Here is an 18570-nt window from a genome sequence, read left to right as displayed (position 1 = left end):
GATTAACAGAGACATCAAATCGATGACTTCATTGTTCAGAGATTGCATGGCAGTCTGCCTTTAAACATATGTGCACACAAATTGCTGTGCAGGGACCTCTAAGTCCAAGCAGCATTTACTAAATGTCTCTGATTACAAGGTAAAGTATTCTGGTGAAAGATTGGATGGCATTTGCATTATTTGACTTCAACGTTAAAGTTGATTAAAGGCCATAAGTACAACAAGCACATCAAATCAAATCGAATAGTCTTACTAACCTTTCATCATTATAAAGTGTGATTAGCTAAGTGCTATGATGGATGAATAGGTCTGGAGCATTAATCAGAGCTGTCAGACAGACGTTTAGGCTCAACATGAAGGTAACCTTGCAGTGTTGTATGCATGCCTCCCTACTGCACAAAGCTGTCATCACACGCACATGAACAGGCACAGTTATCTCCACTGACGTGTCATTGTGCTCATCAGGCTACGTAGTAGACAGGGTAGTTTCATGGTTTTACATATAATTTTTTTCAGTATGTGTAGAATTCATAGAATGTGTTTTGAGTATGTGTAGAATTCATAGAATGTGTTTTGAGTATGTTTCGAGTATGTGTAGAATTCATAGAATGTGTTTTGAGTATGTTTTGAGTATGTGTAGAATTCATATAATGTGTTTTGAGTATCTGTAGAATTCATAGAATGTGTTTTGAGTATGTTTTGAGTATGTGTAGAATTCATAGAATGTGTTTTGAGTATGTTTTGAGTATGTGTAGAATTCATATAATGTGTTTTGAGTATGTTTTGAGTATGTGTAGAAATCATAGAATGTGTTTTGAGTATGTTTTGAGTATGTGTGGAATGTGTTGGATGTAATACGTCTTAACATTGTAGAGTGTGGTTGATAGTTATAAGAAGTATTTTGGATACTCCATGATGATGAAACAAAATAAAAGAGAAAATAACACCAACTTTGACTAAAAGACAAACCTTTATTTCAGACATTACAGAAGTTTATAGATACAGACACAAAAGCATGTTGAAAACCCAGCCCAAAAAATGCACTTCAGTTGAAAGAGATTTACTGTGTCTATTGCTTGTTACCTAAATATAGAAATAAATAGTTTAATGCACAAAGCAAAACCTTTTATTAAACAACAGCCATGTTAGTCATGACAACTGAGGGACGGATGCCGTATGAGACATCTCATTGACTTTCAGTACATCTCATATTATTGTATTATTATATTATTGTATGCATACTATATATCTCATAGTGTCCCCAGACATATCCACGAGGCTGTGAAAGAAACAGGGAAGACTAACACTCTGATGGGAATGAAACAGACATCCATGTTGGTGGAGGCCCCTGAGGGTCCGTGGGTAAGGCTGGCCCTTGACCACAATGTGTGAGAAGAAATGATCAAATCAAATCAAATGTTATTTGTCACACAGGTGTAGACCTTACTGTGAAATCCTTACTTACAAGCCCTTAACCAACAATGCAGTTTTAAGAAAATATAGTTAAGAAAATGTTTACTAAATAAAGTAAAAATTAATTTAAAAAATAACACAATAAAATAACAATAACGAGGCTATATGAAGATGATGATGATGATGATGAGGCCCCTCTCACTTCTTCTTCTTCTTCACCTCCTCCTGTATCTGCTCCACCTCGCTGGACTCATCCACCACCTTGCCGTTGATCATAGTCTGAGTCACCACCTTCACTATCTTCCTGGTCCGCACATCCGGCTCCTCTGCAGGGAAACGAGAGGAAGAGGTTGAGGAAGAGGAAGAGGATGTCACAGTATTACTGTAACCCAACAGGCTCTGAATTGTAACACGACCTATGAACTTGACAACGTGTTGATGATATATCTACTGCTTATGAATGTGTTAAGCATAGCTTATGAATGTGTTAAATATAGCTTATGAATGAGTTAAGTATAGCTTATGAATGTGTTAAATATAGCTTATGAATGTGTTAAATATAGCTTATGAATGTGTTAAATATAGCTTATGAATGTGTTAAATATAGCTTATGAATGAGTTAAATATAGCTTATGAATGTGTTAAATATAGCTTATGAATGAGTTAAGTATAGCTTATGAATGTGTTAAATATAGCTTATGAATGAGTTAAGTATAGCTTATGAATGTGTTAAATATAGCTTATGAATGAGTTAAGTATAGCTTATGAATGTGTTAAATATAGCTTATGAATGTGTTAAATATAGCTTATGAATGTGTTAAATATAGCTTATGAATGTGTTAAATATAGCTTATGAATGAGTTAAATATAGCTTATGAATGTGTTAAATATAGCTTATGAATGAGTTAAGTATAGCTTATGAATGTGTTAAATATAGCTTATGAATGTGTTAAATATAGCTTATGAATGAGTTAAGTATAGCTTATGAATGTGTTAAATATAGCTTATGAATGTGTTAAATATAGCTTATGAATGAGTTAAGTATAGCTTATGAATGTGTTAAATATAGCTTATGAATGTGTTAAATATAGCTTATGAATGTGTTAAATATAGCTTATGAATGTATTAAGTATAGCTTATGAATGTGTTAAATATAGCTTATGAATGTGTTAAGTATAGCTTATGAATGAGTTAAGTATAGCTTATGAATGTATTAAGTATAGTTTATGAATGTGCTAAGAATTCATTTTGTAAGTACACCCCAAATAAAGTGCTACCAAATTGATTCAGTGAGTAGTCACAAGCCTACAGTAACAATACGTTACAACATTGAGACTTGGTATTATTTTCACCTAATGCAGTTGCTAGGGACAGCTCTGTTTTGGGCGTTGCTTTGTTTGCAGGTTTGTGAAACTGCCATTAGTCTGTGGCCACGGCCCCTTGATTTGATGCCAGGGTGGCGGAAGCAGCACAGAATCAAGTTGTATCTGACATAAGGCAACACCGCTGACCCTATTTTAAACCTGTAGTGTAAATAGCTGTTGGGCAGTTGGCTTTGTCAGCGAGCCAATGGCCCGGAGTACCTCAACTTTACTCTAGGTCACAGACAGTACCTACACAAGCTAGTCTCGGGTCGTTTCCCAGTGTAACTGCTTGGTGGGGGGTAAAGTTGCCCCTAGATTCTGATCTTGGGTCAGTTTTGCAGTTTCCCGACTAGGATTGGGGGGGGGGGGGGGGGGGGGCTGATCCTAAATCTAAATCTGTACCTAGGGGAAACTTCACCCGGGAGCGTAACCCCCCTGGACTTGAGACTGGTGAACATTCAGACCAATGAAATGCTCTGTGAAGGTGAGAGTGAATGTGAAGGTGAGTTGGAGAAGGGAGGAGGGAAGATAAGAAAGGGAAACAAGGATGGGTGACCAGGATGGGTGATCAGGATGGGTGACCAGGATGGGTGATCAGGATGGGTGACCAGGATGGGTGATCAGGATGGGTGATCAGGATAAGTCCATGCAGTCCATTTGAGAGACTGAGGTGAATTGAGGTCTCTCTGTGTGAGAATGAAATGACCTATTCATGAATGAATGGGGACTCTTATCACACGCCATGGATGGAATTACCTAATGTCACACTGATAGAGGAGCTTTCTCCATCCATGTGTACGGTCACATCCACAATCATTTACATTTCTTATTTTTTATTTATTTAACCTTTATTTAACTAGGCAAGTCAGTTAAGAACAAATTTGTATTTACAATGACGGCCTACTCCAGGCCAAACCTGGAGGACGCTGGGCCAATTGTGCGCCAATCAATCAATGTGTTGCTGAGTAAGTAATTGTTGATGTTTGCTTAGGTTAGCCTGTGTCAATGAGGATGTGAGAGTGATGTCAAGTTAAAGTACTGTTACTCACGTTTTGGTGATGGCGCTTCTTTAATCCTGCATCAATAATGGGAAAAGAATGTGCCCAATGACTTTAACTGATACATGGAAATTGTCACTGGCAGAAGATGTTATGTTCCAGGAAGAACAATTATCTGTTTGAATAAACTCCACTGAGAGCAGAACCTTCCTGGATATACAGTATTAAGCACCCCTTCTTTACCTCTGACCATGGCATTATATGTAACAAAGATAGAAGAAGAGAGGCGTTTCCAATGACATCATCAATGAATTAGTAGACAATTAGCAGGCAATGCCTACTCATAATTGGTTAAAATCACACGATGCACACTGATGATGTCATTGGAAACACTTATCTTCCTCTATATCTTTTACTACAAAACATAGAAATGTGCAATTTTCACATATGTTGATGTTGGGGTGGTGCTGGAGATGATGAATATGAAGTTGAAAATGATTTCCCTTTAAATGTTCACATAAAGATGATCATCCTAGTGACTCACGTCTCCTCTCCCTCCAGCAGTCTCCTGTAGGTGGCGATCTCCAGCTCTAAGTTCTGCTTGATGCGGAGCAGCTGTTCATAGTCCGTCTTGTTGCGCTGCAATAAAATACAATACAACTTTATTAGTCCCTTTGTTACTGTAAACAACGGAAATATGAGTACAGTTCCACCTCCTTAGCCCCTGGGCTACCAGTGAGCACCTGCATGTCCAGACGCAGCTGAGACAGGTCCTCCTCCAGCTGGGACAGCGTGGTCTGCAGACGCTCCATCTCCAGGCTGTACTTCTGACCTGTCTCCCCCAGGTTACCCTTCAGAGCTGACACCTGGGGTGGAGAGGGTGAGTCCGATTATAGAAATCACATCAAATCAAATGTTATTTGTCACATGCGCCAAATACAACAGGTGTAGTAGACCTTACAGTGAAATGCTTACTTACAAGCCTTTAACCAACAATGCAGTTTTAAGAAAATACAAAAAGTAAGAGATAAGAATAACAAATGATTAAAGAGCAGCAGTAAATAACAATAGTGGGGCTATATACAGGAGGTACCGTTACCGAGGTAACGGTAGGTAATATGAGGTAATATGTACATGTAGGTGGAGTTATTAAAGTGAATATGCATAGATAATAACAGAGAGTAGCAGCAGCGTTCCAGGGGGGGAGGGGAAATGCAAATAAACTGCGGACGAGACAAACATGCATGCACACATGTACACGCGCAGATCAAATGTATACCCGATACACCTTCTCATCAAATATACAGTGATGTACACACGCAGATCAAATGTATACCCGATACACCTTCTCATCAAATATACAGTGATGTACACACGCAGATCAAATGTATACCCGATACACCTTCTCATCAAATATACAGTGATGTACACACGCAGATCAAATGTATACCCGATACACCTTCTCATCAAATATACAGTGATGTACACACGCAGATTAAATGTATACCTGATACACCTTCTCATCAAATATACAGTGTGTGATTACAGAAAGGAAGAGAATCTGTGTACAGGTCAGGGGATGGCTGTTGTTATAACACCGATCCTTACACTCTTAGAAACAAGGTGCTCTCTAGAACCTGCTAGAAGAACCCTTTAAAGAACCCTATTCTATCTAGAACCAAAAAGGGTTCTCCTAAAGGAGTGTATCTGACCCAACATCAAGGAAGGTGAGAGATATTTATAGTCAACAAGGATAACATGGGCGGGGAAAAGAGGAGAGATATTTATAGTCAACAAGGATAACATGGGCGGGGAAAAGAGGAGAGATATTTATAGTCAACAAGGATAACATGGGTGGGGAAAAGAGGAGAGATATTTATAGTCAACAAGGATAACATGGGTGGGGAAAAGAGGAGAGATATTTATAGTCAACAAGGATAACATGGGCGGGGAAAAGAGGAGAGATATTTATAGTCAACAAGGATAACATGGGTGGGGAAAAGAGGAGAGATATTTAAAGTCAACAAGGATAACATGGGCGGGGAAAAGAGGAGAGATATTTATAGTCAACAAGGATAACATGGGTGGGGAAAAGAGGAGAGATATTTATAGTCAACAAGGATAACATGGGTGGGGAAAAGAGCAAGGATTTCATCGATACTGTAGTTGTGCTGGTTGTCCAGCTGTAGATCCCCAGTACAACACAACCCCCAGTTGACAGGTTCCTAGTTCCTACCTGTTTGTGCAGACTCTCCAGCTCCACCTCCAGGTTCTGTAGGAAGCGTTGTCTCTCCACCATGTCACTCTGAGCCCCCCTGAGAGCCTCGTTAGACTCCTTTACCTCGTTCTGCACCATCTCCAGCTGTAACACACGACACACACGTTCCTGAATGCACCGCACCCCCATGTTACTGAAAACAGTAACACACACGTTCCTGAACACACCGCATCCCCAGGTTACTAGATACTAGATACCACACCTGGGTTCACCTGGATATGATAACTATGATACGCCTGAATCGTAACTTGAGATACACATGCAATGCCAACGGGAGATTTGCATGAACATTTGAGTCACACGCACTTATCTCATGTTACAAATCAGCCCTGAGAGACTAAACTCTAGTGTCTAGTTTCTGGCATGGTGATGCACCCAGCCAGCCAGTCCCCCACTGACCTTCTTGAGGTCCTCATCCAGCCAGTCCCCCACTGACCTTCTTGAGGTCCCCATCCAGCCAGTCCCCCACTGACCTTCTTGAGGTCCCCAGCCAGCCAGTCCCCCACTGACCTTCTTGAGGTCCCCAGCCAGCCAGTCCCCCACTGACCTTCTTGAGGTCCCCAGCCAGCCAGTCCCCCACTGACCTTCTTGAGGTCCCCAGCCAGCCAGTCCCCCACTGACCTTCTTGAGGTCCCCAGCCAGCCAGTCCCCCACTGACCTTCTTGAGGTCCCCAGCCAGCCAGTCCCCCACTGACCTTCTTGAGGTCCCCAGCCAGCCAGTCCCCCACTGACCTTCTTGAGGTCCCCAGCCAGCCAGTCCCCCACTGACCTTCTTGAGGTCCCCAGCCAGCCAGTCCCCCACTGACCTTCTTGAGGTCCCCAGCCAGCCAGTCCCCCACTGACCTTCTTGAGGTCCTCATCCAGCCAGTCCCCCACTGACCTTCTTGAGGTCCCCAGCCAGCCAGTCCCCCACTGACCTTCTTGAGGTCCCCAGCCAGCCAGTCCCCCACTGACCTTCTTGAGGTCCCCAGCCAGCCAGTCCCCCACTGACCTTCTTGAGGTCCCCAGCCAGCCAGTCCCCCACTGACCTTCTTGAGGTCCCCAGCCAGCCAGTCCCCCACTGACCTTCTTGAGGTCCTCATCCAGCCAGTCCCCCACTGACCTTCTTGAGGTCCCCAGCCAGCCAGTCCCCCACTGACCTTCTTGAGGTCCTCATCCAGCCAATCCCCCACTGACCTTCTTGAGGTACCACTGCTCAGCCTGGTCCTTGTTCTTCTTGACGATGCCCTCGTACTGAGTTCTGAGCTCTGACATTATTGTGCCCAGTTCAGGTCCACCACGGCCTGCGTCCACCTCCACGGTCACAGTCTGAGCAGCAATATGGCCCTTCATAGACTCCACCTCCTGCAGAGAGACAATTCATACATAAATAAATCAATCAATTACAAATGTTGTCACAAAGTACCAGGGGTTGGAACTTTTTTCCAATCGTGTCTTTCTGAACAGAACCTTTTTTTCCCCGTCCACTGTTCCAACCAGTAAAATAAAGTTCTGAAACGGTCCGAACCCCCCCTGAAACGGTCCGAACCCCCCCTGAAACGGTCCGAACCCCCCAAAAGTTACGTTTATATCGCTTCTTTCTGTTCCTTTTAAAACCTCTGAGATTGTTGTATTTTTTACATTGAGCTCGACATTAAAATATTCAGTGCGGATAGAGCAGCCTGCTACGGAGCAGGCAAACTGTGACAGAGAGGTCAGTGAACTCTACACCCCACTGTAACAGAGAGGTCAGTGAATTCTACACCCCACTGTGACAGAGAGAAGGTCAGTGAATTCTACACCCCACTGTGACAGAGATGTCAGTGAATTCTACACCCCACTGTGACAGAGAGGTCAGTGAATTCTACACCCCACTGTGACAGAGAGGTCACTGAATTCTACACCCCACTGTGACAGAGAGGTCAGTGAATTCTACACCCCACTGTGACAGAGAGGTCAGTGAATTCTACACCCCACTGTGACGGAGAGGTCAGTGAATTCTACACCCCACTGTGACAGAGAGAAGGTCAGTGAATTCTACACCCCACTGTGATGGAGAGGTCAGTGAATTCTACACCCCACTGTGACAGAGAGGTCAGTGAATTCTACACCCCACTGTGACAGACAGGTCAGTGAATTCTACACCCCACTGTGACAGAGAGGTCAGTGAATTCTACACCCCACTGTGACAGAGAGGTCAGTGAATTCTACATCCCACTGTGACAGAGAGAAGGTCAGTGAATTCTACACACCACTGTGACAGAGAGGTCAGTGAACTCTACACACCACTGTGACAGAAAGGTCAGTGAATTCTACACCCCACTGTGATAGAGAGGTCAGTGAACTCTACACCCCACTGTGACAGAGAGGTCAGTGAATTCTACATCCCACTGTGACAGAGAGAAGGTCAGTGAATTCTACACACCACTGTGACAGAGAGGTCAGTGAATTCTACACACCACTGTGACATAAAGGTCAGTGAATTCTACACACCACTGTGACGGAGAGGTCAGTGAATTCTACACCCCACTGTGACAGAGAGGTCAGTGAATTCTACACCCCACTGTGACAGAGAGGTCAGTGAACTCTACACACCACTGTGACAGAAAGGTCAGTGAATTCTACACACCACTGTGACATAAAGGTCAGTGAATTCTACACACCACTGTGACGGAGAGGTCAGTGAATTCTACACCCCACTGTGACAGAGAGGTCAGTGAATTCTACACCCACTGTGACAGAGAGGTCAGTGAATTCTACACACCACTGTGGCAGAGAGGTCAGTGAATTCTACACACCACTGTGACGGAGAGGTCAGTGAATTCTACACCCCACTGTGATAGAGAGGTCAGTGAATTCTACACCCCACTGTGACATAAAGGTCAGTGAATTCTACACCCCACTGTGACAAAAAGGTCAGTGAATTCTACACCCCACTGTGACAGAGAGGTCAGTGAATTCTACACCCCACTATGACAGAGAGAAGGTCAGTGAATTCTACACCCCACTGTGACAGAGAGGTCAGTGAATTCTACATCCCACTGTGACAGAGAGGTCAGTGAATTCTACATCCCACTGTGACAGAGAGGTCAGTGAATTCTACACCCCACTGTGACAGAGAGGTCAGTGAATTCTACATCCCGCTGTGACGGAGAGAAGGTCAGTGAACTCTACACACCACTGTGACAGAAAGGTCAGTGAATTCTACACCCCACTGTGATAGAGAGGTCAGTGAACTCTACACCCCACTGTGACAGAGAGGTCAGTGAATTCTACATCCCACTGTGACAGAGAGAAGGTCAGTGAATTCTACACACCACTGTGACAGAGAGGTCAGTGAACTCTACACACCACTGTGACAGAAAGGTCAGTGAATTCTACACACCACTGTGACATAAAGGTCAGTGAATTCTACACACCACTGTGACGGAGAGGTCAGTGAATTCTACACCCCACTGTGACAGAGAGGTCAGTGAATTCTACACCCCACTGTGACAGAGAGGTCAGTGAATTCTACACACCACTGTGGCAGAGAGGTCAGTGAATTCTACACACCACTGTGACGGAGAGGTCAGTGAATTCTACACCCCACTGTGATAGAGAGGTCAGTGAATTCTACACACCACTGTGGCAGAGAGGTCAGTGAATTCTACACACCACTGTGACGGAGAGGTCAGTGAATTCTACACACCACTGTGATAGAGAGGTCAGTGAATTCTACATCCCACTGTGACAGAGAGAAGGTCAGTGAATTCTACACACCACTGTGACAGAGAGGTCAGTGAACTCTACACACCACTGTGACAGAAAGGTCAGTGAATTCTACACCCCACTGTGATAGAGAGGTCAGTGAACTCTACACCCCACTGTGACAGAGAGGTCAGTGAATTCTACATCCCACTGTGACAGAGAGAAGGTCAGTGAATTCTACACACCACTGTGACAGAGAGGTCAGTGAATTCTACACACCACTGTGACATAAAGGTCAGTGAATTCTACACACCACTGTGACGGAGAGGTCAGTGAATTCTACACCCCACTGTGACAGAGAGGTCAGTGAATTCTACACCCCACTGTGACAGAGAGGTCAGTGAACTCTACACACCACTGTGACAGAAAGGTCAGTGAATTCTACACACCACTGTGACATAAAGGTCAGTGAATTCTACACACCACTGTGACGGAGAGGTCAGTGAATTCTACACCCCACTGTGACAGAGAGGTCAGTGAATTCTACACCCACTGTGACAGAGAGGTCAGTGAATTCTACACACCACTGTGGCAGAGAGGTCAGTGAATTCTACACACCACTGTGACGGAGAGGTCAGTGAATTCTACACCCCACTGTGATAGAGAGGTCAGTGAATTCTACACCCCACTGTGACATAAAGGTCAGTGAATTCTACACCCCACTGTGACAAAAAGGTCAGTGAATTCTACACCCCACTGTGACAGAGAGGTCAGTGAATTCTACACCCCACTATGACAGAGAGAAGGTCAGTGAATTCTACACCCCACTGTGACAGAGAGGTCAGTGAATTCTACATCCCACTGTGACAGAGAGGTCAGTGAATTCTACATCCCACTGTGACAGAGAGGTCAGTGAATTCTACACCCCACTGTGACAGAGAGGTCAGTGAATTCTACATCCCGCTGTGACGGAGAGAAGGTCAGTGAACTCTACACACCACTGTGACAGAAAGGTCAGTGAATTCTACACCCCACTGTGATAGAGAGGTCAGTGAACTCTACACCCCACTGTGACAGAGAGGTCAGTGAATTCTACATCCCACTGTGACAGAGAGAAGGTCAGTGAATTCTACACACCACTGTGACAGAGAGGTCAGTGAACTCTACACACCACTGTGACAGAAAGGTCAGTGAATTCTACACACCACTGTGACATAAAGGTCAGTGAATTCTACACACCACTGTGACGGAGAGGTCAGTGAATTCTACACCCCACTGTGACAGAGAGGTCAGTGAATTCTACACCCCACTGTGACAGAGAGGTCAGTGAATTCTACACACCACTGTGGCAGAGAGGTCAGTGAATTCTACACACCACTGTGACGGAGAGGTCAGTGAATTCTACACCCCACTGTGATAGAGAGGTCAGTGAATTCTACACCCCACTGTGACATAAAGGTCAGTGAATTCTACACCCCACTGTGACAAAAAGGTCAGTGAATTCTACACCCCACTGTGACAGAGAGGTCAGTGAATTCTACACCCCACTATGACAGAGAGAAGGTCAGTGAATTCTACACCCCACTGTGACAGAGAGGTCAGTGAATTCTACATCCCACTGTGACAGAGAGGTCAGTGAATTCTACACCCCACTGTGACAGAGAGGTCAGTGAATTCTACATCCCGCTGTGACGGAGAGAAGGTCAGTGAATTCTACACCCCACTTTGACGGAGAGGTCAGTGAATTCTACACCCCACTGTGACAGAGAGTTCAGTGAATTCTACACCCCACTGTGCAGAGAGGTCAGTGAATTCTACACCCCACTGTGACGGAGAGATCACTGAATTCTACACCCCACTGTGACAGAGAGGTCAGTGAATTCTACACCCCACTGTGACAGAGAGGTCAGTGAATTCTACACCCCACTGTGACAGAGAGAAGGTCAGTGAATTCTACACACCACTGTGACAGAGAGGTCAGTGAACTCTACACACCACTGTGACAGAAAGGTCAGTGAATTCTACACACCACTGTGACATAAAGGTCAGTGAATTCTACATCCCACTGTGACAGAGAGGTCAGTGAATTCTACACCCCACTGTGACAGAGAGGTCAGTGAATTCTACATCCCACTGTGACAGAGAGGTCAGTGAATTCTACATCCCACTGTGATAGAGAGGTCAGTGAATTCTACACCCCACTGTGACAGAGAGGTCAGTGAATTCTACATCCCGCTGTGACGGAGAGAAGGTCAGTGAATTCTACACCCCACTTTGACGGAGAGGTCAGTGAATTCTACACCCCACTGTGACAGAGAGAAGGTCAGTGAATTCTACACCCCACTGTGACAGAGACGTCAGTGAATTCTACACCCCACTGTGACAGAGAAGTCAGTGAATTCTACACCCCACTGTGGCAGATAGGTCACTGAATTCTACACACCACTGTGATAGAGAGGTCAGTGAATTCTACACCCCACTGTGACGGAGAGGTCAGTGAATTCTACACCCCACTGTAACAGAGAGGACAGTGAATTCTACACACCACTGTGACAGAGAGGTCAGTGAATTCTACACACCACTGTGACAGAGAGGTCAGTGAATTCTACACCCCACTGTGACGGAGAGGTCAGTGAATTCTACACCCCACTGTGACAGAGAGGTCAGTGAATTCTACACCCCACTGTGACGGAGAGGTCAGTGAATTCTACACCCCACTGTGACGGAGAGGTCAGTAAATTCTACACCCCACTGTGACAGAGAGGTCAGTGAATTCTACACCCCACTGTGATAGAGAGGTCAGTGAATTTTACACACCACTGTGACAGAGAGGTCAGTGAACTCTACACCCCACTGTGACAGAGAGGTCAGTGAATTCTACACCCCACTGTGATAGAGAGGTCAGTGAATTCTACACCCCACTGTGACAGACAGGTCAGTGAACTCTACACCCCACTGTGACAGAGAGGTCAGTGAATTCTACACCCCACTGTGACAGAGAGGTCAGTGAATTCTACACACCACTGTGATAGAGAGGTCAGTGAATTCTACACCCCACTGTGACGGAGAGATCACTGAATTCTACACCCCACTGTGATAGAGAGGTCAGTGAATTCTACACCCCACTGTGACGGAGAGATCACTGAATTCTACACCCCACTGTGACAGAGAGGTCAGTGAATTCTACACCCCACTGTGACAGAAAGGTCAGTGAATTCTACACCCCACTGTGACAGAGAGGTCAGTGAATTCTACACCCCACTGTGACAGAGAGGTCAGTGAATTCTACACCCCACTGTGACAGAGAGACCCTCTTCATTATTAACATCCTCTCCATGAATACTTGATGGAGGTGAGCTCATGTCACTGTTCCCTCTCACTGTTCCCTCTCACTGTTCCCTCTCACAGGGACAGGGGGATACCTAGTCAGTTGTACAACTGTATGCATTCAACTGAAATGTGTCTTCCGCTTTTAATCCAACCCCTCTGAATCAGAGAGGTGCGGTTAGCTGCCTTAATCTACATCCACGTCATCGGCGCCTGGAAAACAGTGGGTTAACTGCCTTGCTCAGGGGCAAGAGGGCAAATTGCTCCTTCGCCCATGAGTATTTTTAGTTTTTCCTCTGGGTTTAATAAGTTAAAATTTGGAATAAATGTAGTCATTTCTGTGAATAATGAATCTCTTGGTGAGGAATATTTATCACAGTAAAGGAGAAAGTGCATCTCTGTTTCTACCTCCCCTGTCGTGCAGTGACCACATACACGCTCCTCTTTGGGTAGCCATGTCTTTTTATGTCTGCCGGTTTCTATTGCCAATCGGTGGTCACTCAGCCTGTACTTGGTAAGGATCTGTCTCTGCTTCGAATCTCTGACAGAGTAGAGATATTCAGCCAATTCATATTCTCTGTTTAGGGTCAGATAGCAATTTAGTCGGCTTTGGGATTTTGTTTCGTTTTTCCAATGTTGTAAATATGAGTCCTTTGATTGGTTCATGATTTTGTTTATTGGAATTCTTTGTTTTGAAGCAGTGCTGGTGTCAGCTTGGTTGGTTAGGTCCAACACCAGCTGACTGAGAGGGCTCGTTTCTGGGCTCAGCTCTCTCTCTCTCTCTCTCTCTCTCTCTCTCTCTCTCTCTCTCTCTCTCTCTCTCTCTCTCTCTCTCTCTCTCTCTCTCTCTCTCTCTCTCTCTCTCTCTCTCTCTCTCTCTCTCTCTCTCTCTCTCTCTCTCTCTCTCTCTCTCTCTCTCTCTCTCTCTGCGAAATACACAACTTAATAGACTAAGCATATGGCACCACTGCATTGGCACCACACCCAGCTTTATAGACACACCGAGCACATCTAGGGCCAGTTATCGACAACCCACACATACACACACCATAGGAAAATAGGAAGGGATGAGCCAAGCACCCACACACACAGAGGCAGGCACGCACACGCACACGGACGCAGGCACGTGCACACACACCAGAAGAAACTTACAATCACATCATTCTACCCCGTGCCACATACAAGTAGTACAAGGTGACTTATCCCTTCACACAGGTCTGTAGTGTTCCTATTCAGAGCAGAGCAACCAGTGAACCAATGCTGTTTTGAGAGGGGTCTCTGTAGACTTGAGTAAAAAAGCTAAGACCTGAGTTACTTTCAGGCTTTGAGTTACTTAAGACAAAGAGACCTCCGGTGTTGTGTTTCAGAGTCTGAGCCGGTTCCTACTCCAAGCTTCCAAGGGGATGTAGAGTGATACCACCACTGGGACAGAAATGAACAGAGGACCAGTCTCTTCCCCTCTCAGACCACTTACTTGATTCAGTGGTCTGTCATTCAGTTCAGGCCATTCGGTCAATGGCCAGTAAGAAGAGGAAAGGTGACAGAGGACATCCTTGTCTTACTCCAGTCAGAGATATCTCCCCATACTAGGAGACCATGAGAAAAATCCGTGGTTCAGTTATAACCTGGCTGTAACTAGGGACCCATAGTTTTTCCTGGCTTCGTAATGAAGTGAGGAAAAACTCCTGGCCCCTCTATCCCAGAGCTCAAAACGGATTAAAATGACATCTTGATGACATCATTCCCACTAGTTTTGTCTGTCGGGATACCATCATCCTTAATAAAGAAAGTTGACCTCTCTCAAGTTTTTGACTTACATGCTTTAGGATGGATAAAGTCCTGATCTACGGAGCTACCTCCTCTCACCTCCTCGTGGTTCTTCTTCAGGAAGTAGATCTCTTCCTTCAGGCTGTCCAGGTCTCCTTTCAGGGACCCGATGATCTGATCATGGTCCACCTTGGCCTTCTTCAGGGCCAAACAGTCCCTCTCCACAGACTGGGACATGCACAACTCTGTCTCCCACCTGGAGGAGGAGTAGGAGGAAGAGATTGAGAAGTGAGAGATTCTGAAGTGAGAGATTGTGAGAGCTTTGGTGACTAATATTTCTAAAGTATTCAATACAGATAGTAAAATAAACATTACACTTGAAAGAAGGGGTGGGGTGGGGTGAGGGAGGAGGGGAAGGATTAACTGACACAAACACAGACTAAAACACACACAAGCACACAGTTCCGCCATGCAGACAAATATTTGTCTACTTAGTGCAGCGTTGGAGTGGAGCCTGAACATACATCTGCAAACCATGTTTGAAGAGCTTTCACTTCAAAACAAACAAACACAGAGAAACACACTCACTTGATCCTGAAGTCATCAGCTGCCAGTTTAGCATTGTCAATCTCCAGCATGAGGCGAGCGTTCTCCAGCGTCTTCCTCCTCACCTGAGGAAAGACAGGGATCAGCGTAAGCGTTACCTTTCACATATCTACCACGTACTAGTACAATTTTACAGTTGAAGGTTTCCATCGTCTCTAATGTATCTTAAACTGACACTTTCACTGTCACTTAACCCTCACTTACTGAAACGCTGACTCCATATGCATCCTTGGGATATTGGGTAATGCATTAAACTGTAACCGTTTGATTTAAAATGGCCTTACGCTCATCTTTTACCCACCATCTGGTGGGACAGTCTAGCGCAGGTTAAGTTAAAGGGTCTATTTCTGCTAACGTTAAACTCCTATTAAAGAGAGTCACTGTGTCAACACTTGCATGGTAAACGTGTACGTGTACGGCCACGTGTGTGTACTGAGCGTGACTATGTTTACAATGTATAAATCCACATCATGACTCAGACATAGACACAGTGTCCTCATTGTACAGTGAGAAAAGTGCATGGTTAAGTTACGTGGGGTGAGAGAGAGGGCTCATGGGAACGTAGGAACGCTGGGAACCCACCTCCTGTTCCACCTGGTGGGCCTGGGCCATCATGGTTTCGAAGTCGTGACCTTTAGGGATGCGCTCAATCATTATCTGCTTGATCTTCAGCTCCAGGTCTGCGTTGGACGTCTCCAGGGAGCGCACCTAAGAAGAAGACTTATTATCCATTATCTTGCAAAGTGCTTGCTCAAGGGTACAACGACAGGATGGCACTCAGGATCAGAAGAGGACGGGCTCATTGTAATGGCTGGAATGGAATCCATGGAACGTTCCATTAATGACATTACAGATATTACAATGAGCTCTTCCTCCTCAGCTCCTCCCACCAGCCTCCTCTGTTCAGGATAGTTGCTAGCTCACTCCACACTAGATTTCCTGTCAGATCTAGGATTTGAACCAGCGAGTCTCCGGTTGCTGAACCCCTTCTCTAACCTCTACCCTCTAGGCTACCTTCCACCCACCTTGTCCAGGTAAGTGGCCAGGCGGTTGTTGAGGCCCTGCATGGCCTCCTTCTCGTTGGTGTGGTTGCCCAGCTGCCCATTGAGGTTCAGGGTGACTGGAACTCCGTTCAGGTCATGGCTGACGGAGGCGGAGCGGGTCAGGGGGCTGGTGGCAAAGGACACGGCAGCTCTGGAGCGGGCACGGCCGCTGTCTCTCAGAGACAGGCTTGAGAAAGAGGGCTGACGGCCCACAGAGAAGCTCCGCACTGAGAAAGTGGACGACATGACGGCTCTGTGTGGGAGATGACAAAGAGGAAGAAGACCTGATGAAGATTAGAGGGTCGGAACGCTGCTGTAATAAACACACTTGTGTCGACTACACATGACAGGAATATGTCTCTAGTCTAGTGGTGCTTCAGCTCAGTTTCATATACACACTTGTGTCGACTACACATGACTAATGTGGCCTCAAGGAATATGTCTCTAGTCTAGTGGTGCTTCAGCTCAGTTTCATATGGAAATCCTCATTATTTGAGGACAAAATTGATCAAGGTCATTACACCATTGATTGTTGCAGTATGCAAATAATTATTAAAGGCACGTAAACCTTAGGCTAGTATAACAGGTCTGTCAACATACCAAATGTGCACTATTTTGATCAGACTGAAACAATACATTCATGGGCTCAAAAGAACACATAGCCTGGGGGCCATTTTGAACGAGCCCTCCGCTGCTGTCTATTCAAACTAAGAATCAGCCAGTGATAAACTTCAATGGATTACTATTTTTATAACTACTAGACTGTCTTTATGACTACCAGACTGTCTTTATGACTACTAGACTGTCTTTATGACTACTAGACTGTCTTCATGACTACCAGACTGTTTGTATGACTACCAGACTGTCTTTATGACTACCATACTGTCTTTATGACTACCAGACAGTTTGTATGGCTACTAGACTGTCTTGATACCAATCTGGTATCAGAAGAGTTTCCCAAGAACTGTCAGAAAACCCTTCATATCTTACATTACTATGGGCATAGTTATTGTTGTTAATATCCTATTCAACAATAAGTTAGAAAGCTACTTTTTACCTCTTGTCAATGGGAGAACTCACAAAACCAAGAACAGACATGAGTTCAGAGTTATGTTCTGTCTAAAACAATACTAGTATTGTTTGGTGTTTGCATGGGAAACAGACAGCGTCCACAGTCACCAGGCACTGGGCACAGATGTCAGTTCAACGTCTAGTTTGGATTTACATTTGGTTGAGTTGTCAACTAACGTGAATTCAATGTGAAATCAACCAAAAATGTCACCCTGTCATTGGATTTAGGGGAAAAGTTGGCTGAAAAAAATACAAAATTCCCTTACGTTGAGGACATTTTGCAAATTCGATCAGTTTTCCAAGTTAATTTAATGTCATCGCATTGAGTTTTTTGGTTAAATGATGTGGAAACAACGCTGATTGGACCAGTGGGTGAGCTGTTCAATAGGTAAAACTATCTCTGTCATTTAATACTCTGTGAGTTTCTCCCACCAACAACAAAACATCCGAAAAAATAAAACATTCCTTTGTGATGTGATGAGTAGAGAAACATAAGGCGATAAAGGCACAAATAAAGATATTTGAATTACAATTTATAATCTTATGAATTACAATCTTTCATTATAACTTAGTTTTCAATATTTTTGTCATTATACATTTACTGTTTTAAAAAATACATTTCATTACAGTTATTCAGACAAACTTGATTATCTTTCTTTAAAAAGATAGGACTAAATAGAAACAGTGAAATGAAACCACTGACCTGGATTCTGTTCTCTTCAGTGAGATAGAGAAAGAGGGAGAGAGGGATCCTGGAGAATGCTGAGTCTACTGTGAGACTGATGCTACAGGTTATTTTATATAGAGGTGAGAAATGGGGAGGGGCCACATCTAAAAGTGGGTGTAGCCTCTGAAGCTTCTGTAAGACATTGAAGTAGTTCTCTCCTGCAGGTAGGTAGAAGTCACCTGAACTTCATTCAAGAGAGTAAAATCAAATATTTTAAAAGAAGGAAAGAGAATTGGTCTAATCAAACAACAGAAGGTTATGTCAATAGATTTATACTGTGTCAGTAGAGTTATGCTGTATGTGTGGC

The 18570-nt window shown here is 44.5% G+C and overlaps 1 protein-coding gene across 1 annotated transcript; it reads right to left on the bottom strand.

The window, feature by feature from the left end:
* Window positions 1–951: 951 nt before the first annotated feature.
* On the bottom strand, window positions 952–18302 carry LOC139538001 (keratin, type I cytoskeletal 18-like). The gene is made up of 11 exons (XM_071339929.1): window positions 18240–18302; window positions 16448–16718; window positions 16005–16130; window positions 15405–15487; window positions 14916–15072; window positions 7230–7397; window positions 6012–6137; window positions 4519–4641; window positions 4320–4414; window positions 3827–3852; window positions 952–1739 (listed from the first exon to the last, which is right to left on the bottom strand). The coding sequence occupies exons 2-11, from the start codon at window positions 16709–16711 to the stop codon at window positions 1612–1614; spliced, it is 1296 nt and encodes a 431-aa protein (XP_071196030.1). The 5' UTR covers window positions 16712–16718; window positions 18240–18302; the 3' UTR covers window positions 952–1611.
* Window positions 18303–18570: the final 268 nt, after the last annotated feature.

Source organism: Salvelinus alpinus, chromosome 1 (assembly GCF_045679555.1).
Source record: "Salvelinus alpinus chromosome 1, SLU_Salpinus.1, whole genome shotgun sequence".
Taxonomy (NCBI): Eukaryota; Metazoa; Chordata; class Actinopteri; order Salmoniformes; family Salmonidae; genus Salvelinus; species Salvelinus alpinus.
This window is presented reverse-complemented; position numbering and strand designations above follow the sequence as displayed.